The sequence below is a fragment of the Protomyctophum parallelum genome (genome assembly GCF_964188405.1).
Source record: "Protomyctophum parallelum genome assembly, chromosome: 5".
NCBI classification, from domain to species: domain Eukaryota; kingdom Metazoa; phylum Chordata; class Actinopteri; order Myctophiformes; family Myctophidae; genus Protomyctophum; species Protomyctophum parallelum.
Window position 1 is genome coordinate 20,216,456 of NC_139702.1, and position 26,043 is coordinate 20,242,498.

At 41.7% G+C, this 26,043-nt stretch overlaps 1 protein-coding gene across 6 annotated transcripts in view; it reads right to left on the reverse strand.

The window, feature by feature from the left end:
• Positions 1-3,059: 3,059 nt before the first annotated feature.
• The window catches only part of kcnq5b (potassium voltage-gated channel, KQT-like subfamily, member 5b), a 133,861-nt gene continuing 110,877 nt past the window's right edge, over positions 3,060-26,043 (reverse strand). Inside the window, exons 4-16 of one of the 6 annotated variants that reach the window (XM_083764831.1) lie at positions 23,697-23,872; positions 23,001-23,126; positions 20,831-20,941; positions 18,216-18,311; positions 17,023-17,117; positions 15,662-15,688; positions 12,507-12,563; positions 11,236-11,462; positions 9,489-9,594; positions 8,497-8,628; positions 8,101-8,208; positions 5,509-5,635; positions 3,060-5,237 (exon numbers count right to left, since the gene is read on the reverse strand). In XM_083764831.1, coding sequence (XP_083620957.1) covers positions 3,984-5,237; positions 5,509-5,635; positions 8,101-8,208; positions 8,497-8,628; positions 9,489-9,594; positions 11,236-11,462; positions 12,507-12,563; positions 15,662-15,688; positions 17,023-17,117; positions 18,216-18,311; positions 20,831-20,941; positions 23,001-23,126; positions 23,697-23,872 — 2,642 coding nt within the window. In that variant the 3' untranslated portion in view covers positions 3,060-3,983. Of the gene's footprint in view, positions 5,238-5,508; positions 5,636-8,100; positions 8,209-8,496; positions 8,629-9,488; positions 9,601-11,235; positions 11,463-12,506; positions 12,564-15,661; positions 15,689-17,022; positions 17,118-18,215; positions 18,312-20,830; positions 20,942-23,000; positions 23,127-23,696; positions 23,873-26,043 lie in introns of all 6 variants that reach the window. The other 5 variants (XM_083764830.1, XM_083764832.1, XM_083764834.1 and 2 more) reach the window with 5 other exon arrangements.

The window sequence follows — 26,043 nt, forward strand, 5'->3', positions numbered from 1 at the left end:
ATTTTCACCACTGTCTTAAGAAGCTAAGGCTTCTGATGAATGCAACTCATTTATAGATTTACAGCATTTTAATTCGTTTTCAATCCCTTATGTGATTATTTTACATTGATAAACAACTTTTGCCTAAAAATCGTGCATAATGCAGCTTTTAGTGACGAACTGCAAGTGGCTTTTATTAACTCCACTTGGTTTGAATCAACAAGGTGAATTGACCCCAGTATCTTGCCTCACATAACCTGGTAAAGCCTTTGCCGTGGATATTTATTCACCCTTCAATGAGGTTCCTATTGGCAGGGGCGCAATAACCGCAGGGACGCGGGGGACGAATCCCCTGCCAGCGTCACATTGGTCCCCCCCCAGATGAGTTAGGGGGTCCCCCCTGGCTGGGGGGGTCCCCCCCTGTATCCCCCCTGGCTCCAAAGTTATCTTAGGAGTAATACTTTTGAAATCCTGCGTTCATAAACGCGATATATTTTGAAGCATATATTTGATCCACCCCTGTTTAAATCCCAAAATGGTTTGGCCCGTTCTACTGTTTTCGGAAGTTGGGAGTTGTTACACCGCAATCAGTGACCCAATGTGCTTTGCACTCTGTAATGATTCTAATAATACAGGAACAGGATTCAATAGGTCAGCACTTTTGGTGTCACGCACCACTGGTAAGACGATCAGTATAGATGAATGGATTTACTTTATCCTTTTCATGTCAAGGACCCCCAAATGGACACGTATTAGCCTGCGGACCCCCCCATTTGAAGAGAAGAGAAGGACCCCCATAAGAGAAGATTTATACAGTTCGGACGGACCCTATTTAAATGCCATTTCTAGCGGTGGGAGTGGGACTCCAATTGATAATTAATGTTAATTAAAAAAACTGAGAGCGTCCACATGACATGCCACAAACTATCATGTAGTTGTACCTCTGGGGGTCCCCGGACCCCACTTTGGGAATTATATTATTATTTTGGGGGATTTGGGGAAAGGAGATCGACGCCGCTATTAAGCACAACTGTCAACACCAGGTAAGGCGCTGCAGGTTTTTCTTTTCTCTCGAGTTGCATGGGTTTAACACCTACATGTTGATGTTAAAACATCCTCTCCTGAAAACTTCCCAGGTGTTGTACATTTTATATAGGATAGGCTAACTTACAGATCAGATGGTCAGTGAGTTTTGACCTGTTTGAGGTGCTGCTGATAATGTGGTTAAACTTTTACGTTTTGAGACAAATGGGGAGGAGGAGGAATCACAGCCAGGTAATTCATAATAATAATAATAATAACTGTGCCAAAACGCAGTTTTGTATGTACATTGAGTGATTGAGTCACTGGAACAACCTCTCTGTAGTCCGACCCCAAACCCTAACCATAACCCCACGTTTTTGTGGAGGAGGAGGAGGAATCACAGCCAGGTAATTAATAATAATAATAATAATAACTGTGCCAAAACGCAGTTTTGTATGTACATTGAGTCACTGGAACAACCTCTCTGTAGTCCGACCCCAAACCCTAACCATAACCCCACGTTTTTGTGGAGGAGGAGGAGGAATCACAGCCAGGTAATTCATAATAATAATAATAATAATAACTGTGCCAAAACGCAGTTTTGTATGTACATTGAGTCACTGAAACAACCTCTCTGACTGTAGTCCGACCCCAAACCCTAACCATAACCCCACGTTTTTGTGGTTAGACCCCCCCATCCCCCCCTCCCCTAGGGTGGTGGGGGGGACGGGGGGGACGGATTTTTCTTTGTCCCCCCCTAGCGTTCGGTCCGTGTTGCGCCTCTGCCTATTGGTATGATGTAACATGTGGCTGTTGTTTGTCTGACAGTGTCTTACATATCGTGTGGTGTTGTACGTACAGTAATAGATTTCCCATGGGCCAATAATAGAACATACTTGAAAGCAGAGGTGGAAAACGTACTCACATTTCTTACTTACTTAAAAGTACTTGTTATGCAGAATGTCCCATTTCAAGTTTTCAAATGTATACAAATCTTGAAAATAGCTGATCTACAAGCTCACAATGCGTTGCAATGCAACGCATTGTGAGCTTGTAGATCGCTTTTTTTAAATGGCCAAAATGAATATAAGGGCTGAAGTTGTTACTGTATGTTTTGTAATAATAAAAATCTACAAAGTACCTAGTAACTAAAGCTTTCAAATAAATGTAGTGGAGTAAAAGTACAATATTTGCTTCTAAGATGTAGTGGAGTAGAAGTAAAATAACTGGAAATTGGAAATACTCAAGTAAAGCATAAATAACTCAAAATTGTACTTAAGTACAGTACTTAAGTAAATGTACTTAGTTACTTTCCACCACTGCTTGTAAGACATCCACAAGTCTTACCTGATGTACAGTACCTGATTCTGTACCACAGCAACAAAAAGGGTTGTCATTGTCATGATATGAAATTGCTTTGCACTCAACCAAATGTTCCTCCATCACTGATAAGAATAAGGATATAAGTGATACATTCTACAGTATGTCCACTTCAAGAAAGCCAAGTAAGCCCACATTATAATGTATGGGAAAAAGATATTTGTTGAAGTTAAAAGTTGTTAAAAAAGTAACAATGTTCCCCTTGGTTTTAGATAATAATATACTGCCTTACAAAATAAAATAAAATAGAATAAATAAAATGCACTGACATTGAAATGTTAAACCAAGAAATTACATTCAAGATGTGTTTAACTTTTAAACAACGATTGTTGTCAACAGGTAAACCCATTGATGCATAATTGACCTTTAAATGATTGATGCCAATACTACTGGAGTCCTGGACTGACAGAAGCTATCCTGACCTGTACTATACAATGGATACATAAGAATGACTCTGTGGCCCAGGCGGTGGCGTAACCGTCTGGGCACCCGACTGGTAATCCAGTCGCAGTGTGCCGCGGGTTCGACTCCCGAGCCCGACACGGCCTTTACTGCATGTCTTCCCCCATCTCTCTCCCGTTTCCTGTCAGCCTACTGTCTGTCCCTTCAAAAACTAATAAAAGGCGTAAGCCGCAAAAAAATATCTTAAAAAAAAAAAAAAAAAATGACTCTGTGTGTGTGTGTGCGCGTGTGCGTGTGCGTGTGCGTGTGTGTGTGCGCGTGCGAGCGTGCGTGCATGCGTCTTACTGGCAGAAGTGACACTAAACATTGCCTTAAGAGTTGACAGGTACAGCAGCCTGGATGTATGTTGTGTCTTTCAAAGGAGCTCCTCATTCTTTCTGTTAGAAAATAAATCAGAGTTTGGAATAGGATTAAGATTTGAAATGATGAGTTACATTCCAATGTTAGATTTGTACCATGTGAAAATAAGTTAAATCAAATGACAGTTTACTTAAACACTAGTAGGCAACCCTGGATGATGGTGATGTTGATGGGTGAAATTCAGATCAACTTTTTGTATATTGCAAGCAAATTCTTTAGGTTTAGATAGTAAAGAACATACCATGTTTAGGCAATTCATTCACTTGCCATTCGCAATTTTGAACAGGCTCTGTTTAGAGACTGAGGAAAAAGCATGTTTTATGCATAAATGGATTTGATTGATTCCATTGCTGAAAATGTATTGTTGCTGTACTGATCACAACAAAGGCTAAATTGCTGTCAACGGCTTGAATTGCTGGGTGCACTTTTCACTGAAAACATGCAGTGCACATGCCTTGTCTTAAGGTCATCTATCAAGCCACTATTTTAAACGACCAATTTTTTTGTGTCCTACTGTATCACCACTTATGTACCTTCGTACTGTAGCTTGCCTTTGATTTGTTAGTCATAACTTTTTTTTTATATATAAATTTCTTATTTAAAGAACTTTAAAGAAGAAGTTAACTCATGCAAGATTTCATGTAGATCACCATGTACGAAAAATACTGTGTTCTTTATCAAATTAACTGACATCAAAATAAACAAACCAGCCCACCCCCCCAAAAAAGATACAAAGTGTCTCTGTGTGGTGAGGTTTTTGCGTGTCCATTGAGCCGGGTCTATTTTAGCCGTACATGTGGTATGTTCAGGGACTCAGTACTGCCAGCAGAAGGGCTGGATGTGTGACCACTGCCTAGGCTTGGGTTGGAGCCACTGGCCCCTACTCCTGCCCTGGGCCCAATCCTGAGGAGTTCTGAGGAGTAGGAGGGGGCCTCAGTGTTCACCTGGGGGATGAAGCCGAGGCCCTGTGCCTCAATGTCCCTGTCACTGATGAAGAGGTCCTCCTCCCCCCACCCATGGCCACCGCTCACTCCCCGACGGACGCCACCCCCTCCTCCCCCGGGATCTTGGCCACTGCTGTGGAAGCTATTGGGGGAGTCACTGCTAGTGCTGGGGGACGAGAGGCTGTGGCTGTGCTGGGGGTCCAGAATGGCCACCGGGGCCGCCTGCATCAGGTCCTGCACTGACACGGACTTGCCCAGTCCTCGGTCTGCCTGGCTGGAGCCTGAGCAGCAACCCAAGGTCAGGGGCACCAAGGGCTCCATCTCTAAGCTCATGTGTCTCCTCCAGCAGCCGTCGTCTTTAGTGCTCGGTCTGTCATTGCGATTGCCGCTGCTTCTCCCCAGTCCTCTGCCCGGCAACATGAGATCCTCCACCATGCTGTTGGCCTCCACCAGCTCACCTAGACGTCCACACAAGTCCTTCACCTCTGACCTAGAGTTAGTGCTGATGGGGCCAAGGGTCCGGCCAGAAGGGGGAGGCGGTGGAGGCCTAGCAAGCATTGGGAACCTGCTGACATGGAGGGTCCCTCTGCCACCACCACTAGGGGCACTATTAGGGGTGAGAATGGGTGAGCCCCCTCCCATCTCTTCACCACCGGCCTCAGGCTTTGCTAGCTGAGCCTGGGGAAGGTGATGGTGGTAATAAGGATGGTGGTGGTGGTGGTGGTGGTGGTGAAGATGAGGTAGGGGCGAGGGGCTGAAGGAGGAGGACCCCAGAACAGAGGGCGGTGTGGAGGCAGAGGCATTGAGGTTGAGGTTCATCTCATTGGGTGGCGCCAAGATGAGCTGGAGACCTCCTCTGGAGAGGTGGGAGTTGGTGGAGGAGCGCGTAGCACAGCTCCCTGTGGAGGTCACACCACCACTGCTGACCTGGGTGGAGCAGGACAGATCCTTGCTGAAAACGGAGTCAGAGGTCTGCTCCAACTCAAACAAGGGCAGAGTGGACAGAGTGAGGGCCGAGGACGAGCCTTTATGCAACACCTGACGATAGGTGTCCAGCAGGGAATCCAGCTTGGACTCAATGGACTGCACCTATGACAGGGCAGAAGACAATGACAGAGGAGCAAGGTTAATATAATGGGGAATTCCGGATTAACCGTTTTCTTACCTTAATTTGATGTTACTATATCAATTTACAATTTAGGCTTTTAGCAGACGCTCTTAATCCAGAGCGATTTACAGTTTGTTTTATATGATTGGTACCTTTATTATGATTAATGTCAGAGAAGAATAGAGAAGTAGAGAATAGAAGAAATAGAAGAGAAGAGAGAATAAAAGTACCAGACAGGTACAGTATACTGACTTGTCGCTCCACCTTACAGACACGACCCATCATGCTCATGTCCTCCAGAATATCCCCATCAGACAGCAGCTTCTCTCTGATCTTCTTATCCAGAGGGATCTGGCCCTTCCCTAGGATCTGGTCCACTCTGGAGCACACATGCACGCACACATGCACGCACACACGCACGCACGCACACACGAACACACGCACACACACACACACACACACACACACACACACACACACACACACACACACACACACACACACACACACACACAGGTCAGAGATTAGTAATATGAGGATGTAAAGCATGGTAAGCATATTTAAAATCCAAAAGGAATCCCACACAATATGCACATAATTTTACTTTTTGTGTACCATTACTGGATTTGATGGATCTGCTGAAAAACACACAGCTTTGTCAAAACTACATCAATGATGAAGGTTTGATTAAAGTGTCACCAATCGGAATCTTGGTCAAAGTGATCTACTATGACTATTAGTCTGTTATGGCCAAACTAATATCACTGCGTAGATTATAGTCTGGAACTTCGGTGTGGAAGATTTATTTCCAAGGAGCAGTTACAAAGTGATTCCAACGTCACAGCAAAAAAGTTGCGCTTTGAATAGTGGGCTATGATTGGTCATCCACAACTCTGGGGTGAGCAAAATGTAATTCAAACTGAGGAGTGCCAGACCAATCTCCTCTGGGATGTTTTTTTTGTCCTGTGTCAGATGGGTTTTCAAACGTCCCCATGCCAAGAACTGCCAAATAACCATAAGCTCTGGTTCTTCTTTCTTTTTTCTTTTTTTACAGCATGGCTCTGTAAGAGTCTAGCCGTGTGTGTGTGTGTGTGTGTGTGTGTGTGTGTGTGTGTGTGTGTGTGTGTGTGTGTGTGTGTGTGTGTGTGTGTGTGTGTGTGTGTGTGTGTGTTTTGATGTACAGTGTGACTTTCCAGTGTGTCCAAAGGCCAAGCATCTAGATAACAATATTCGTATGTCTGTATGTCAAAAGTAGACCAATCAGCTCAGAGGCTTAAAGTTCTCCTGTATGCCGCTGACATTTTCTCTGCTTATCTGTCACAGGGACACCTTCCCAAAGTGAAAGCACCGAGATTCCAAATGGCAATTGTAACACATTTAAGGCTACAATATACTACACAAAGTAGAGTAGAAAAACTGGCAAATGGTTTGTACACACATGATTATTTTTAAGAGGTGGCCTGGGTGTGGGATTTATACTTAATTTATATTACACCATATTGCTGAAAAACATACAATATTTTTGTCAAATGACACACGACATACGACAAAGCATATATCAGTCTTTTTTACTATAGATGCCACAAGCAGCAGTCCGGCATAATCGAGCACCACAATATAACAGTCTGCTTTCATCAAAATGACTCCTACCAAATCCAATGAGGTTCAATAGAAGCGGGTTAGTGAAGCCTTTTTGTGGCTGATCCCAAAAGAAGAACAATTCATGAGCCCATGAATAAACCAAGGAGACATATCATGCACAAAGGATAGGTTGTAACATTTCCTAAAGATACAATAAACCCAGCTGTTTTTGACTCCATGCAAGAAAGGTTTGATGAACACTCTGAGTCTGGCATCAGAGTTCATCTTTAATAGATGTGGAGAACATGCTTACTACAACATTAAGGCAACAACAGGTATTTTTGAGCTGGTGGGCAATGGGCATGCATAGTTTAGTAAATGTGTTTAAGGACAAACACATTATGTGAGCTTCAAGTGAGAGGGCTACTGTATGAAACACATAAAAACCAAGATGGGAAACTATGCTTTATACCAGTCAGATTAATTTCCGCATGCAATTAATTACTGAAGGTAGAAAGAAACCAAAAAGGATGCTTGATTACCAAGTGGGTGAGGATGAAGAACAAACTTAGAATCCATTGCCAAAATGTACCTGTATTTGACTGGTGATAATTTCCCATTTTAGTTATAATCCCATTAAGGAGGTTGTGTTACAGCATAGTTATGTCATGCAGACAGGCAGAAGACTTATATGTGATTAAGATATGAGGCGGGGATTAGGTCAATTTACTTTCAATTCAATCACTCCAAAATCCAAACTCAAGCTACTTATCACTCATTTCTGAAAGAGTGCATTATCAGTAATTGAATAAATTGAAATCCATACAGAGCTTAAGTCATTGGTTGACAGACACAATATAAACGTTTAGTATAAGTAAGTAAGCCTTGCAGAGCCCTGAGGCTCATAGGGCATGAGCCTATCTCTATACTAGTTCCCATAGCGTGAGGGAGCTTGATGTAGAAGTATACCCCCTGGACATGATGCTAGTATGTCACAGGGACCCCAATCCAACCCTTAATGCTGTGTCAAAAAGGGAGGCATTGGGTCTTTTATATGACCCAGCCAGATCGAAACCCAACCTCACAGTCTCAGGGCAGACAATCTAACCACAAGGCCACTGAGCTATAAATGATTTCACAGATTGGATATTGTGAATGTTAGATGACTGTAGTACTTCTTGTCTTTGAAAAAAAAAGTGATTGTTGAATAGAGTGAATTGAAAGTCAATAGAAGCCATCCCTGGTGTGAGGGCACATTCTGACCCCTGGCTGGAGTTCTTTCTGCCCTGGCTGTAAAAGACGGACAAGGATGGGGAGGAAAATGTCTTGGCTCGGCTGCCCAGGGACTGTGGCCCTACTATCGTGTCCAGCCTGTGAGGGAAACACACACCCACAGTACATGTATGCACATGCGCACACACGCCCACACACCCAAGTACAAATGTCAATGAAGACATACAAATCCACACATGCATGCAGGTGACATACACATATACACAAGGTTCATACGTATAAACATATACATGACACACAACAAATCAGGTTCAGTACAGCAGAGATGGGAAGTTCCAGTTAAAGTGGTAACATGATGACTGTGTCATGCAATGCATTTTGAAAACAGGAGAACGCATGCAGGCCAGTGGCAATTTATGTTCCTACCTGGTCTGCAGGCTTTTGATGCGACACAGCATGTCCAAGTGACCGGCAGAGTACTGCTCAATCACATCCTTCACATCATATGGACGCAGTGTCTCTTTGAACTTCTTCTTTGCTACATGGAACTTCATGATCCTAGTCAGGCAACAGAACAAAGGACAGCTATTTAAACTTTGGCCACTAGGGGCTACTCTCAAACAGGATCTGTAGCAGCTGCCTTGAGAGACATTCAAACCGTTTACAAAAACAAATCTAACTTATTTTCTATTTTGCTTTTAAATCTGCTCAAACTATATCATGGCACGCCAGCTCCTGTTTCCTCACACAAACATACCCAGTCAGGCATCTGGAAAATCATTTCGTAAGACCTTACATAAACATCCTCTGTAGCTATAAAGGCCAATTTAATGGCAGTGGTTGTGGTGCTGGTTATTTAAGCTGTGTGTGTAAATGTATCTCTCTGACAAAGCGAGGACTGGGATTAATTCTGTTTCAATGCACCTGACCTGTGTAACCCTGGAGTCAAACATGGAGCAGGGGGCTCAAACAGCTCAATAAAAGACAAGGCAAATGAAGTGTTAATTAATTGTATATTGTTTATAGGAATGCATTAATCACCAACTGTACAGTGTGTGCTGACATCATTATGATGAAATGTTCAATTAGAAGAGCAAAAAACAAAAACCAAAAAAACAGCTACATTAAAACAAAGACGAAAATATCTTCAGATATTGTGATTTTTGACCTTTCAGTTTGGACACAGAGAATGTTGTTGTCTCCCTTTCAGGCCCATGTATCCTGTCTTTCATCACGGCATCCAATCAAATTAAGCATAAATGCCACAAAATCAACTGTAACTGATTCAATCCCCTCCCCATTCAAGAACGAGAGTAAAGTGTGGGACACAGGGTTTATTTGCATCCTACTCGTGTAAACAAAACCACTTGGACTAGATTGTGGATCAAGATTGTGGGTTTAATGTTGTTTTTCCTCACCTGACAGCTCTGATGACAGACTTGACGGAAGGCAGCAGGTCTTCTACTGATATCTCACAATGACAGCCCTTCTCATCGAAACCATCCTCCCCTCCCATGTTAGAGTCTGTTGCTAAGGAGGTAGATATAGTTAACATTTGCCTTCAACATTTTCTGAGTTACTAAAGCAACTTATACTGTAGACTGGTACACCGCTACAGCTAACTGTTTTAATTTAAGTGATTGAAGTGGTCAATGAGATGATTACAGACAGCAAGAGGGAGGGGAAGTTGAGAGACAGAGACGGATAGAGATTGAGAGAAACAGTCAGAGAGAGAGAGAGAGAGAGAGAGAGAGAGAGAGAGAGAGAGAGAGTTCAGAAAGAGAGAGAAGCTGATTATTTTTCATATAGTGTAAGAAAGAAAAAAACATGTTGACTTGCTGTCAGAAAATGAGAGTCAGCAGTAGCTCTGGCTCTGGCCTGCCCTCAGATATACTGCCAACAGGCCACATGATTCATCACAACACAAGCCTTTTTATGGATTTCTTGAGTTACGAACTTACGACACACTCAAAACAGCAGAAGGTTACAAGTGTCAGACTGCAGAGTTAAGCATTATTTCTTAGTCGAACAAAATAGGGCATATTTTCCCATAACACCTACTAATGTCACACCAAAATAGGGTGTGTGTTAATGTATATAGAAATAAACTGTATCACTAGATGTGAAATATAATGTATCACTGTATGAAGCATCACAAAATAGAGACAGACACAAGACAACAGATGTCAGACAAGGCTTAAAACTGCCAAAGTCATAGCACACAATGCTAAACATTACTTCCAATTAAGCTGCATGAAGAATTACATATTTCCAACCCACAATCACTAAACAGTAGAGTAGTTGACAAGATCTCAGTAATAGTGAATAGACTTTCAGCCTGTTTGGTTTGCTAGGTTGGTTATTGTTTCCGCTCCACCACCAGGCCTCAGCCAGCTGACTAACTTTGAGAGTCCCATTCCCATAATCCATCCATCTATCGAGCCAACCATAGCTACCAGCCAGCCATCACCCTGGAAGACCAGCGAGGCAGGCACTGCTATCCCTGAGCCGGGCAGTGGAGAGGAATTAACATTCCTATGCTTGGCTGGCTGGGTATCTGGGCAGAGCCAGCTATGGTCAGTTGATGGGGGCCAGTGGTCAGGTAGTAAGCCTCAACAACATAGTGGAAAAGCCTGAGAACCCAATAGGTTTTTCAAACTGATGGAACAGTTTGAGTACAGATTATTGCCACTGCATTACTGTGTGAAAGTTTGTTTGTTTCAATACAAACTACCGGTATATACTTTTCTTAGTTCTAACCCATTGCTGGTTTGGGTTAGTCACTATCTAATTTCCCATGTAGCACCTGCTGATCATTATGCATTGCTGTATTTCCGATGGTCATTATCTCCTAACAATAGAGTATAGAGTCTATACTCTAGTATGTTAGGAGATAATGTTTCTCCAAGATCTGAAATGGATAATACACACTATTCCACTTTTGAGTGTGTAAACACTGGAAAACACAAGCCAAAATGAACCATTACTACAGACACTAAAGGTAGTGGTGTTAGCATAGCCTGTACATCAATCGATCTTTGCGATACCTATTCATACTAAGGCCTCTCTAGTACGGTTTGAGTGCCACATGTTGAAATGACCATGTATATAGCATACAGTACTATATAAAATGAGTTGTAAGAGTGCTGAAGTGAATCATTTCACCATCAGTGGTAGAGCGTGACTGGCTCTTGAGGCGCAGTGAGGGTCTGAAACGTGTGCGGTCATTGAAGCTCCAGCTCTTCTGCACCTTGGCGGGGCTGGTGCTGTCCGAGCCAGGCTCAATCACCGGGGAACGGCGGTCATTCATGCATGGCGGCTGCCTGCTCTTGACACTCTGGCCACGAGGACTCGCCAACCGCACTCGCTCCTTGAAGCTCAACTTCTGGCCGCTTGATGGAATAGCATGAATAACCAGAGAGAAGGAAACGGGAATGACAAGAGGAATAAAGGAATGAGGAGACAAAGATGGATAACGTAACCACATGAACTCTAACCTGGGGATAACATTTGGCCGAATTAGCATCTATACAATCTATCACGTTATGAAGCATTGTGAGTTTGTAGATCGGCAAATTGTCAGTGAAGATATTTAGTGTAGAGGGTAAAAGAACGTGGGACTCTGGTCAACTAAGAATATGTGGTTTAAGTGGTTAATAAGAGCAAATCAGATAATAATATGAATACTATCCTGCTAACAGGAAAAGTTTGTTTTTATTTTTCTAACGCAGTGGTTCTCAATGAGGGACCCTAGTGTACCTTGTGGGGATTTAGAATGTGACCTGAGAGAGTAAAAATGTTGACACTCTCAGAGTTATTGGGGGTCCTTGGAGGTCCTAAAGCATCATTCATCACAACAAACTTCTCCCTCTCGTAGAACAAATTAACTCGAGTGTCCCCATTGTGGGTATGACATAATAAGCAAACATTTGGCAAAAACAGGTGAACATTCTGCAAAAGTTCAGGAAACAGGAAAAACTGAATAGATAACACATTCGGATGTGGACTGCCACTGAAGTTCATTATCACCAGGAGAAATACATAAATTATTCATTATTTAACAGAATCTGTTAAACTTGCATAACTATTCTGAAAGTGAACATGGTTAAAAACCAAATGGCAACAGGCAGAAGTAGTGCGTCTCCCAGGCAAAACCAAAAATTTAACAGGATCTGTTTTTATCATAACTGCATAACTATTAATGAAAGCGAACATGGTTAAAAACTAAAAGGCAACAGGCAGAAGTTGTGCGTCTCCCAGGCAAAATCTAAAAGAAGGCAGCATATACATTATTATAAAGGAAAATTAATTGCCTCAGGCCAGAATACATCTCCTATGAAGCTCCAAACGCTTTCACTAGATGCCCATGCGTGGATAATTAGTTGGCATTCCCAAAGAAAACGTCAATGTGGGAGTGAGTATAGGATGCCATATACCTATGTTTCCTTGTTGTACACCTCCTCAGTAGCTTCTGTTTATTACTATGAACCTTACTAAAACACCAAGGGGAGATAGACATACGATGATGTGTTACATGATATAGAAATAGAGGGGGAGAAAATGTCTGCCCATGTAATATGGCCATCCACACCCACTTTTTATCTCTTCTTTTCCTGCTCACTCTTTGAGATTCCGAGATCTATGCTTATGATACTTAGGGCTCCATTTTCGTTCGATCTTTCTAAATACACTGTTTGGGGATTTAGCAGTGGGGAAGGGGTGTTCCCCCACTAAAGTTGGTATTCCCTAAAACACTTCCGTTACCCGTTATATTATGCATAGGTGTGGTTTGGGCGTTACAATAATTAAACCAATCACCAGTCCACGTGCCATTGCTGTTTAGAGATCCCATATCCGTTGCCCGTTATGCGCAGTTATATTGCTTCATAGCCTTACGGTCTATAGCCCATGGAAGAGTGATGTGCTGCTGCCTTGAAGTCTCACTTGTGATGCAACTAATTTGGCTTCTGGCATACGGTTTACGGGTGCTTTTAAACTCCACTATCGCTTTCCCAAATGTGTGTGACCAAAATAGCAATTTAGGGGAAAGCATGATAGCACGCCCATGACCACACCTCTAGGTGCAAATACCGGTGTCGGCAAAATAGATAGAGGGTGACGCTGGACCAAAATATCATTAAGGGACAGAGCAAACTCCTATATTTGTAATTTTCGGGCAGCGGTTGACTCGCGGGCTGCGTCACGGGTAAAGGCGGCGACAAAAATGGAGCCCTTAGTATTAAATGGACAGAAAGTGGACAGTATGATGGAGACAGTGAAGGGATCGGGTACACATTGCAGGAGAAAGGCACTGTCTAGTTTCCAGGCCAGCAAATGCACATGTGAGTGGTTTGAGAGAATACCAAAACGCTCACCCCAAAACACATTCGGCCAGGGCACACCTCGGAAAAGTCTCTACCTGGTATTCCTAAATGTAACCTCAGTAAACTATGCCTAAACGTAACCTTATTCCTAACCTTAACCTCAGTAAAACTGTGCAAAAAACCTAACCCTATTCTATTCCTAAACTTAAACCCCAGTAAAACTATGCCTAAACCTAAACTTATTTCTAATCTTATTCTCAGTAAAACAATACAAGAACCGCCCCAGCGAGTGGTCGATGTGAGGTCGACGCGGAAAAATGAGAGCAAGCATGACTGACACCCACAGAAGTAGTGATAAGAGAGGATGCTGAATTAATTTCAGGAGGGGGGAGAACATTATCCATTCACATAGGGTGGTAAGCTGTCAGAAGGTGTCAAAATAAAAAATCACTAAAAGTTTCTTACATTCACTGTAACAAAAATAACTTGGGTGTTTTAAGGCGAGCATTAATTCCGTTCTGTTTACTGATGTTTTTTGGCAGCCCTTGTAAGTGTTACAATAACAATATTGTACATAATTTATGAGGTGATTTGATTACCACACCAAATACTTTACATCACTGCCAACCATTTCCAAAGCACACTCAGCCACACTGTGTTGTGTGAATGTGTTCCATTACTTTCAGTACAGTATACAAATTCAACATATACAGTAGGTATTCCAATACACTTTTTATTGTATTGGGCGGTCATTTCTTGTCAAAGTTACGTTAATGTTGCTTTTTTATTAGCCAGTTAGCTGTCAAAATTAAGGTGTTAAAATAATAATGTGATTAATACAAAAAAATAAGTGATTTTGACGTGTACGATGTGACAGTGGTTTGACAGTGGTTTGTTTGTTTTCTATTGTGAAAAGACATTCATCACTTGTCACTTAATTTTATATTGTCAAAAATCAATAAAGAGATTTGGAAGTGTGACAGTGGCCGCTGCTTCGGAAGTGAGTCAAGACAATGACCCAGGACAGTTTAGTATTTTCAAATTATCTCAATTATCTCATTATCTTGTTGTTGTGTTACTAAGTCACCCCATTTGAAAGACATTGGTGACTCATATGAAACTTCGTTCATTTAACTATGCAAATGTAGCTTGACTATTGCAACAAGACTAGTGCTCTAGTCATGAGAGTGATGATGGCACATTTTCAGATAGTAGTCATACTGCATACTGTCATACTGCAATGCAGTATACAAACCCTACTTCTTTATTCATTTTCTGTTTTATTGATGGGTTTCATTGGTTCCCCTGTGTTTTATCACTTTATACTAAGGGCTCTATTTCCATCCATGCTAAACCCCTTATCCTACAAAAACTACTTTTTTTGTTTTGAAAAACATTTCTGAATAGTGTCGATGTAGATTCATCTTCAAATTCCCTCAGGTTTCTTAGGTGTGTTGGATAACTTTTAAGACACCAACTTGAAGAATGCACTTCTGTGAAATACACATTAAATTAAAGTCATACAGACACACAAAGAAAGACACGCACGCACGCACGCACGCACGCACGCACACACACACACACACACACACACACACAAAGGCTGATGTTTGGGACAGATTAAAGTGACTGCAAGAGTTAAAGAAGAATGAAAGAACAAAGCCTAAGAGGATTTATAAAATAATTAGTCATGGTGAGTGCTTGTGGTGTAAGGGACTCCGTGAACATTTACACCCCCGAACAGATCATGCAACTCACTTTGAACTCTCAGCTCTGCCCCTCTTTTTCTATCTACCTTTCTCTCAAGTTCAAATTATTTCAAACAACTGTCTTACTTTGAATTGAAAAGATTACCATACTTGCACAGCAGCACATTGTGCTCAAACATTATTTGACCGGTTCGCACCATAGCAAATAGATTTTTCAAATGAAATACTCGCACTGTTGAGCCCTGCAAGTGATAACAAAAGGTCCGCTATTAGGACTACATCACCCAGACTGGAGGGACCAGTGCTCTGCGCTTGCATAGTTTGATGTTATGCCAACCAGCATAACCAACCATAACCAACCAATGGTGTAAGTCAGTGACAGAGTCAGTCAGTCAGACACATTCAAATTTTTATTTGTTGTGGGGCCAGCCAAAAACTTGGTATCAAAACCTCACCTCGGCTGTTTAATCTTTTACCAAGTGAAGAGGAGATTATATTTAAACATATACACTGTGTATAGTAAGAGAACAGGAATGTTCAATAGACAGCAGCACAAACCTTGTGGTTGACTCTCCCTGCTCCTTCCTGGAGTTGACGAGATGAGAAGAATACAGAAGAGGACACATTGAGAAAACATAGTTTTTGTCATTCAAGTCTTCAATGCACTTTTATCACATATTCTACAAGATAAGGTGTTGCCGTCAACTGTTCTATTTGTCAATGCCGAAGATGGGAAAGTTTACACTGTCAAAAAAAAACAGAATGTTCTTAGACACACATCACTCTGAAGTTGATCATTATGAACAGTGTGTGTGTGTGTGTGTGTGTGTGTGTGTGTGTGTGTGTGTGTGTGTGTGTGTGTGTGTGTGTGTGTGTGTGTGTGTGTGTGTGTGTGTGTGTGTCTGTGTTTTTTATAAATATATTTTTTATCCCACGATTTTGTAACCCATTTTTCACCCCTGTGTCAATCATCTAATGTGATCCTGGGCTCTACACACCCTCCGCCAACCTGGGGAGAGCAACGGACTTAACTCATGCTTCCTTCATGCTTGAGTGTCCAAGTTGCTCCTTTACACCTGACAGGGGGGAGTTTCCCTGGTTGGACGTAACGCGTGGAAGGAACACGTTATTCCAACCAGTTCCTTTTCCCCTCCATCAGGCGCCCCGGCTGGCCAGGGGGAGGCAGTTTAGAGACCAGGATTACTGCATGTTTTTGTGAGGGTACCTACCCTATAGGGGACACGGGGAGAACATGCAAACTCCACACAGAAAGGCCCTTTCGCCAACCCCGCCTTCGGGTATGGGCACTGATGACGCGGAGGAGGAAACACGCCCCGAGCGGGATGTGTATATCTATGTTTGAGCATCAATATATCGGTCATGCCTGCGTGTTTGTGGTTATATGTTAATTTACTGCATTATCTACAAAATATATATGCTTTGAGCAGATGGCTTAAATATTGGCAATATTTCAAGGCTCCACAATCCACATCCATAACGACAAATGCAGTTAGCTGGCAAAGCTAATACACTATGACATAAATAGTATTGCAGCCAAAATTGAATTAATGCCCACAAAATAATGAGTGATAGACTGATATAGGTCAAGATCACAACGCAACTGATTTGTCGTACTTTAAAATCGCTTAAATTAGTAGAGAGAGAGCAAGAGCAATTGATACAAAAATAACATACAAAACAACTGCCTTAAAAACAAATAATAATAATAATAATAATAAAGAAAACAAAAAATATATATCATATATACATATACATATACATATACATATACATATACATATACATATATATATATATATTTATATATATATATATATATATATATATATATATAAAATAATACATTGAAAAGGGATGGGGAGAGTGGTACAGACACCAGCTGCCATCTTTATACCTACTTTGTAGGACTGCAGGTATGCAACGCCTTCAAGTGAGGCTTCCAGGTAGCAATGGAAACCGAGTTCTCATCAGCCGAATAACTACGCCAAACACACTACATGCAGGATACACAAAACCAGCAAAGGAGAAAAACAGAAAGAAAAAAAAAAAGAAAAAAAAAGATTGATAGTGAAAGAGAGAAAAAAAGAACAAACAAAGAACAAAAAGAAAAATAGGAGGAAGAAGAAGAGGATGGAGAGAAGGTAACAATGCAAAAAAAGAAAAAGAAAAGCTGATTAGTGAAAACAAAACAACAGGTGTGTCACACGTCTGTGGCTGGGCGGAGGGCAGACATGAATACATGCCTGTGGCAGGGCAGGAGGCTCTCATAGTGTTGCCAGGTGGCATCTAGGTATGGCCTGGCGCTGTCCGTGGAGTAATAACGCCACGCAGCCTGGGGGCAGGGCGGGTGGGGGCCCAGAGGAATGGGCCAGGGGAGGAGGTGAAGCAAATGCAGAGAGAGAGAGAGAGAGAGAGAGAGAGAGAGAGAGGTGGAATGAGGGTTGAAACAGAAGGTGGAAGCAGAAGGTATAGGAGGGTGTCAGAGAGGTAGATGGAGAAAGTCAGAAATGAAGGAAGGAGGTAAAGTATGGGTAAAAGAGGGTAATGTATGAGGGGCCAGGGAGGTGAGATACACGAGGAAGGTTCACAGTCAAAGCCGCAGGGTTCATTTATCCATTCATAACTCTGAGAGTGTACAACTGCACAGTCTCTTAATTGAACACTCAGCGTTCAATTACTAATGAGGATTTTACTGTGTAAGGTGGGGTCAGTCACATTCAGTTTTCGGGGTGGAGACATGGGAGTGCAGAGAGCAGAGAGAAGAGGAGAATGGGAAGAACAGGGTTTGTAATTCTGTTTTCTTGTTTTTTAACAAAGCTTCACAAATATGGAAGAACCCAGACCCAGAGAACAGAACGATTATTACTGAACAGTGAACACTGTGCTGTGTTTCTTTGAGTTTACGGCGCAGTGTCTTGAAGTCCATGGGCAGAAAAAGATAAATTATATATTGATAGATCATTTTAGGGAATATGATCAGTTTACTTTGTATTACACAACAGCAGCAATATAAATTACGCACCTTGTGGAATACAACATATGGGTTTCTTTTTTATAATATTCTTTTGTCACAGAATAACTGTGTGCTTACCTGGATGAGGCAAGCAGCTGGGTTCCTCCTCTTCTCAAAATGCTTTTGTCTGTGTTGTTCCTGGACTTTTAGAGCAAAACCTGAGCCCAGAATACCCTGGGAGAACGTAACAAAAAAATGGCAACAGAAGTTGAAGACTACACCATTTCTATCCATTTCACATTTCACATGTTGAAGAACATAATTATATCGTTGTGTGGGTAAACATAAAAATGTAAATATCTGTACATTTGGACTGGAACATGAATTTGAAACTTCACTTTAGAATTTAATTGCACTGAAATTCTGTGAAAATAAATTTTCACTGGCTCTAGACTGGACAGGAAAATGTAAACCAAAATAAATCAAATGAATACAATTAAATTACATTCTTCTTTACCTACTAGATCAAATTTGAGTTGAATTCAAACTCTGTTGTGAAATTTTCAAATTCCCGGGGGGTCCCTGGGGGTCCCCGAACCTTGAGACCCCCCTATTTAATATAGGCTACTAAAATAATGAATTAGTCAATTGGCCATTGAGTGGTTGTTTTAAGACAAGATATGGATATATAGCTAAACTTGTAAGTCATAAACTTATACTTATACTTATAACGTAGCCCCAGACAAACATGGCAACCTCAGTTGCCAGGCAGACTTATGGAGCTTTTTGATTGGGTAGAGGAAAAGGCCTCACGTGATTGGCTCTCAGCCGTCATGTGATTTTTGGCAGTGATTTCACTGGGGAACCAAAAAAAGCATCTGTAACTCAGGTTGGGGGGTCCCGGGGGGTCCCTGGGGGTCCCTGAACCTTGAGACCCCCAAAGACGCCCCCAGGGGGGCGACACAATCACAACAAGCCCACCCCCGTCAAAAATTGTTGAAAAATGACAGAGTTACCATTTGGGGGTCCCCGGGGTGGTCCCGGGGGGTCCCTGGGGGTCCCCGAACCTTGAGACCCCCCTATTTAATATAGGCTACTAAAATAATGAATTAGTCAATTGGCCATTGAGTGGTTGTTTTAAGACAAGATATGGATATATAGCTAAACTTGTAAGTCATAAACTTATACTTATACTTATACTTATAACGTAGCCCCAGACAAACATGGCAACCTCAGTTGCCAGGCAGACTTATGGAGCTTTTTGATTGGGTAGAGGAAAAGGCCTCACGTGATTGGCTCTCAGCCGTCATGTGATTTTTGGCAGTGATTTCACTGGGGAACCAAAAAAAGCATCTGTAACTCAGGTTGGCATTTTTTCTGTTCGTAAGTCCAAACACAAAAAAACACTATCCGTATATTTTACGCATTTTCTTTTTACAGATTGTTTTTTTTACACATTTTTCTTTTACAGATTGTTTTTTTACGCATTTTTCTTTTACAGATTGTTTTTTTACGCATTTTTTTTTACAGATTGTTTTTTTACGCATTTTCTTTTTACGGATTGTTTTTTTACGCATTTTTCTTTTACAGATAGTTTTTTACGCATTTTTCTTTTACAGATTGTTTTTTCATGCATTTTCTTTTACGAACACACACATAATATTGGCATGGATTTTCCCCCATACCATCAGCGTGTTTGAAAGTCGACCAGTCATATCATATTTTTATGCCAGCTCACCTCCACTCGCGCTTGTTCACAAACATGACTTTGTAATAATGTATATTGATATTGATCACATGCATGGATGCCACACACAGAATAGTTTAACTCACTGGATAAACTCACTGGATTATAATTTCTTCAGACAAGAGGATCCCAGGCCTACGAGGTATAGGCCTATAATTATTCACTTATGAATGTATAGGCTACTGTTCTTTATCGCGCAAACAGTGTCGAGGGCCCATGCCCCCCTCCCTCTCTCTCTCTAGCTCTCTCTCAAAAGACGACTTTTGCATTGACATATATCCGATATTTTAAATATCGGATATGTTTTATACCTCTGCAAAGGTGTGAGTGAGCACCCGCCTTGGTCCCGAACTTAATTAAATAAATTATAATTATATTGCTTCAGCGGAGCACGCACCGTTGTAAGCTTGGAAATCTTTTTATTTCCTTTGGTGTCCTTTGATGGATTGATGTCAGTTTGTACATATATAGTAGCCTACAGTGGTAATATACAATGGTGCAAAAACGACATAACATAAAAGCCCTAACTGTCCTGCTCCTACATGTGTAGAATTATTAAATTAATAGAGTGCGGGCTATATTCATAGCAGTGACCGCGACTGTGATTTCTTTCCAGCAATCATTTTTATTGTAATTTGTGAAGCCGCTATATTATAGTCTGCGGCTGCAAAGCCTTTTTTCTTTTTTTGACAGACGGATCTCAAACTGCTGTCTGCTGAGTCATGCTTGAAGCCTTTTATGGTACGATATGGGGCGTGGATCAATGCAGATGAGGTTGTCGGGTGCTTTTCCGATGACTTTGCACCCGCTGAATTCAGTATGACATACACCTGCGATACGCCTGCGTACCTGTGGTACACACCACTCTCTGAATAGCACGTCATCTCAACGTAGCTTGATCGGACGGATAAATACGATATCTGTTTCCGCCACAGTGTAACGGTGGCATATTTATTTTTAATGAATTAGGACCATTATGTGAGTACCGGTAGATGAATTGACTTACTGCTGGCAAGGCAAAGAAAGAGATTCCCAGTAGGGCAAAGCCAGCAGAGAGCATGCGTCCTGTCCACGTCTTTGGCGTCTTGTCCCCATAGCCGATTGTTGTCAGCGTGATCTGAGAAGAAATCACAACTGAATGCTCGGACAAAAAAACCTCAAACACAGGATAATATGGGAAGAAATCAGAAAATAATGTTTTGAAATAATGCAGAATAATTTGCGATTTTGCGTAGTGAAATGTAAATGTGCAGCTAAAGCCTTCCACATTAGAATGCACAACGCTGTTTTGGAAACTCTGTTTTGGAAACTCTCTCTCTACTCTCCCGTCCCTAAACCATTGCCTCTACCCTCTCATCCTCTATACTCTCCCCTCTACACTCTCTCTCACCTGACACTGCAAACTCATCCTTTCTCTCCACTATTTCATCTGCATTTGACCAACACTAACACTGTCTTCTCTCATCCAGGACAGCACGCTCATGTCGACCGGCTCCCTGGTTTTCTGAAACACTCAGAACTGAACGAACACCTCTCAGGGCAGCCGAACAACTGTATGACCTCTCCTACTTTCACTCACTCCTTTCTGCCTTCCCCCCTCTCTATCCACTGCTCTTTCTACCACACCAAAATCCAATCCTGTACCTCTAACCCAAGGAAGCTCTTCTTCATTTTCTTCTCCCTCCTTAAACCCCCCTTCTAAACCTTCATCCCTCTCTGCTGATGCTTTTGTCACTTCGAGAAGAAGGTTGATGATATCAGCAGCTCCTTTTCCCTTCTTCCCCATAATGAAGCATCTGACTCACTCAAAACTAACCCCAACATAATTTGCATGTCCTGGCACCCCCATATCTTGCAAGTCTTATCGGACCCTACAAACCCTCCTGCTCGCTCAGATCAGCCAAAGCAGGGAACTGGAAGTACATTCACCAAACAACGCTCAACACATCCCAAACTCTTCTCCCTTCTGGCTCCAAATGTATGGAATGTACTTCCCATTGCAATCAGAACTGCAGACTCACTCCCAATCTTCTGCCGTATGCTGAAAACCCACCTCTTCAGACTCCATCTTAGCCCGTAGTAGTTGCCGTAGAACTTGCCCTAGCCTTGATGACCTTACAGGTGAATGCAAAGGCTCAACTTATGTAACTTAGATAGCATGTTACAGTATGTAGACATAGCTCTCTATAGTGTATAGGCATTGTTTCATGATATTCCACTGTTGGGTTACGTATGAGTCTTGATGACTATTTTTATGTATTTGATGTATTACCATGTTTTTGTTCAATGCTTACTGTAAGTCGCTCTGGAAGAGCATCTGCTAAATGCCTAAAATGTAAATTGCAATGAATGTAGCGTAATAACAGCAAAAGGAGGAGAGTGGAAAAACTGTGTGCTGAAAATGCTGATTTGGTTTACATTCATGTCAACATACAGTATATAATAATATAAACATATATAATAAAAGCGATTAGAAAGAACAGGACATAATATAAGTATACAGCAGATCTCATTTAGAGACTGGATTTTCAACTATACGTTGCTCAGATTGTCGCATTCCATACCATGGCTGACACTCAGTACTCCAATGTTTTTGCAAAGGTTTATGAAAATGACTAGGGCTGGAAGAGCATAGAGCAATGAAACTTTAAACATAAATTATGAAAATAATATGAGAAATTGCTGGCAAAGGCACAACTTTTTGACAACTGCTTTGACAATAATGTATGTGCCGAGATGACACACACTGTCAAATCACAGGCAAAATGATACAGCTATATATATATATATCTCTTGAGCTTTCCTTTTGCCTAAGTAATGAAGTAGACATTGCCCTTTTGAAGAGTGAGAAGAGGAAAAAAGGGTAGTCAAGGCCAAATGTAACAATAAAGGCCCTCACATATTGAAAACGTCAGAAGTTTGTGTCATCAGAAGAGAGAGAGAAGAGTCCAGAAGAGAGTCCAGAATCCCAGTGTGGATGTGTGCATGAGTGAGTATTTGCATGTGCGTCTGTGTGTTTTGGTACATACGTACCTTGTTTCATTCGGTCTGATGCTGTTAAAAGCCTGGAATATTTCATAACACACAGACAAGACGAGAGCTAAAAGTGGATTGTTTATTTTCTGACTCCTGTGCCAGTGTGTGGAAGATGGTGCAGATACAGTTAGGGAACTCACCGTGCCCCACCACAGAGCATCAGCGTAGGTAGCAAAGTCCTTGTTGAACTTGTTCTCCACAAGGTAGACCAGAAATGATGAGAAGATGAGAACCAGGAAGCCAATATACCAGGCAGTTACCAGCTCCTATAGATGTGCAGAGACGAACACTTAAATTTCAATTTGACACTGGTGTTAAACACATTTGTTTATGGCTTTATGTCATTGCTGTTGGGCACAAACCTCTTATCGCCATATTCTAACTTTTTGTGTTGTTTCGTGAATGAATGCCCTGTCATTAATGCAGGTGATCATACTACAGCATTACACAAAAGCACCAAGAGTAGCAGATCCACAAGCTCAAAACGCAGCATGAAGGGATGAGGTTTGAGCTTGTATAGATCTGTTTGTTTTGCTACTTTTGAATTTGAATCCTGAAATGTTAAATCTTTGGAGGTTTGATATGATAGATGGCTATTAGTGGTATCACAAAAATCCAAAGAATGTTGACAGTGTGATTTAAAAAAACATCTAAATAGAAAATGTTTTAGGCCTATATAAAGTTTAATTCTCCTTTTAAAAATGCAACATTAAATTTAATCTGTGTATATACAGTATGAGTTTGTTATTAATGTGCGTGTGTACAGTATGGTATGTGCAGTACAGTATGTGTGGTTATATATGCGTGCATGTGATCCAGATTGCATCTCAACCAACCTTACTGTGTGCATAAACCACAGAGCCTAGCAGCTTCCAAGTGCCCCCCCTCCGGTCCATGCGCACCATGCGTAAGATCTGAAGGAAGCGAAGGCTCCGCAGGACCGAAGTGGCGAAGATGTTGCCCTGGCTCCCTGCAGACACCACCGCAACTGAAGCTATGAGCACTATGATGTCTATAGGGCAGAGAAGAGAGGGAACAGCAGAGAGATCACTAATTATTGCACTGACCTCGACACCAGCATTAGTACTGAACAATACTGAGCTCTTACGGGTTCATTTGGTTACATCTGGCACACTCTCAAACGGATGAATCAACACTGATGATTTTACTCTGCACAGTGTGCAGTACTCTTTCCCTAACCCGCAAATATATATATCTCTCTTAATAATAATACAACTTTATTTATATAGCAACTTTCAAAATTGAGTTCAGTACTCTTAAGTACCTCAACATGTTTCCGCTGAGGAAAATGTTATTATTAAAATGGCACTTGTGTCAAACATAATGTAAATTATTTAATAAGCCATACATGGCGGCATGTATATTTTCAGTTCAAATGCAAGGGCTTATTTGGAATATCTATGGCTCCAGACGCAATTGCATCGGGAGTGTGTCCAGCCAAAAATGGGTTAGCTGTTAAAGTAATGCACATGGTGCAAAGAGGTTGTATTTCATCTCTGAATTAGTCATGGGTGTAAATTAGAGTGTAGTCTCCCATTCCGTTTAAGCTCTATTTGCACCTGCTTCATAACACATTGTTATTTAAATGTTGAGGAAAATTACAAAATGGGAGCAGCATTTAAAATGTGATATAATGATGATGTCAGGAGACCCAGGAGAAACAAAAGCTCGGGGCTTTTTTTAGGCCAAGGACACCTTAGCTGACAGATGTACATTACTGTAACAAGTTAATGTGTATTGTCAGACATTTAACAACATAAACTGTCAATACTTAGTATAAACTTGACCTTTCACTCTGTACTTGGTCTGCTCTTTTTTGACTATACACTACTTCTTTGCTGAAAATAGCCTATCTACAAGCTCACTAGATCTAGAGCTTGTAGACCCCCTGTTGAAGACCCCTGCAATAGTGTATGCGACTACACTCTTACGAGAAGTTATGACTTGAAATAAATACATCTATTTTCCTCTCCCTTTCTCTCTCTCTCTCTCCATCCTTCTCTCCTCAGTGCAAAGAAAACAGGAACTCATCCAATGCAATGTATTATAAAGGATTATATAAATAAATTTCTGAACCTCAATGCAGAATGTCACCATGTTGAATATGATGAGTGTTATGTTGAATTGAGATGGATTTGGACACCTACACTGCGCGGGCGTAGGTGTGCTGTGCATCATAATCTGAATAATGCGCCCTCTAAATAGTACAAAAATCCGCTGTATTTATAGGAACAGCTTAGACCTGGTCTCTTGAAGACTACCATAATGCAGGGGTTCTCAATGTTTTTGGCTGGGGACCCGCGGAAATGCTTTGGCCATGTCTCTACCTACCGAGTGTAAACCAGTCAGAGGCACGCTGTCTGAAGGTGACAAGTGAGGTTAGGCAAGCGACTTGCCGTGTTGGGTGTTGCGAAGTCACCTTCAGCCGACTGAGGGCCACCCTAGTCATGTCCCGATAGGGACAGAATCGTAAATGTATTTTTTTGATGGAGGGCCCAACGCACACAAACAAGCACACACTATAGGGACAGGTGTAACACCCCTGATTGGAACCCGGGTCTCCCGAGGGGGAAACCAAACATCTGGAGTGAGGCCAAGCAGGGCTCCCCAGTTTGACATGGGAAGTATTAAGCATCAGGCTGAGCTGCTCTGCTGTATTCTACTAACTGGGGCTCCTGTGTTGGAAACCAAACATATATTGCTAAGCCAAGAGGGAATCCCCCCTTGGCCATGGATATATTGGCTTTTGGGCTTCAGGCTCTACTCTGCTACAGAGGCAAGGTTTACAAAGAAACCACATTCAACAAAAGTAAAACATTATACCCTGGAAGAGCACAAATTCAAATTACCTAAAGCTTCAAACATAAATTGTTTTTTCCAGGGCTGCAAATAATCTAGTCTGATTATGTTTGTAGCCATTATTCTGCTCACAATGCATCACAGTTGTGAGTTTGTGAATGTGTTGCACTCCTAGTTTCCTCTGTGTCCATAACGATGGGATGTGCAGTGTGAAATATCACCTTCAAGTCACGCTATTAAGGCTTTCCTTTTCTTAAGCTTTTTCTGTTATATATTTTTAATGTGGGAGTATGAACCTGACTGTGCAGGTAAAATGCTGAACAAGGTGCGGCCAATCGCTCAAGTCACATAAATCATGGGCCC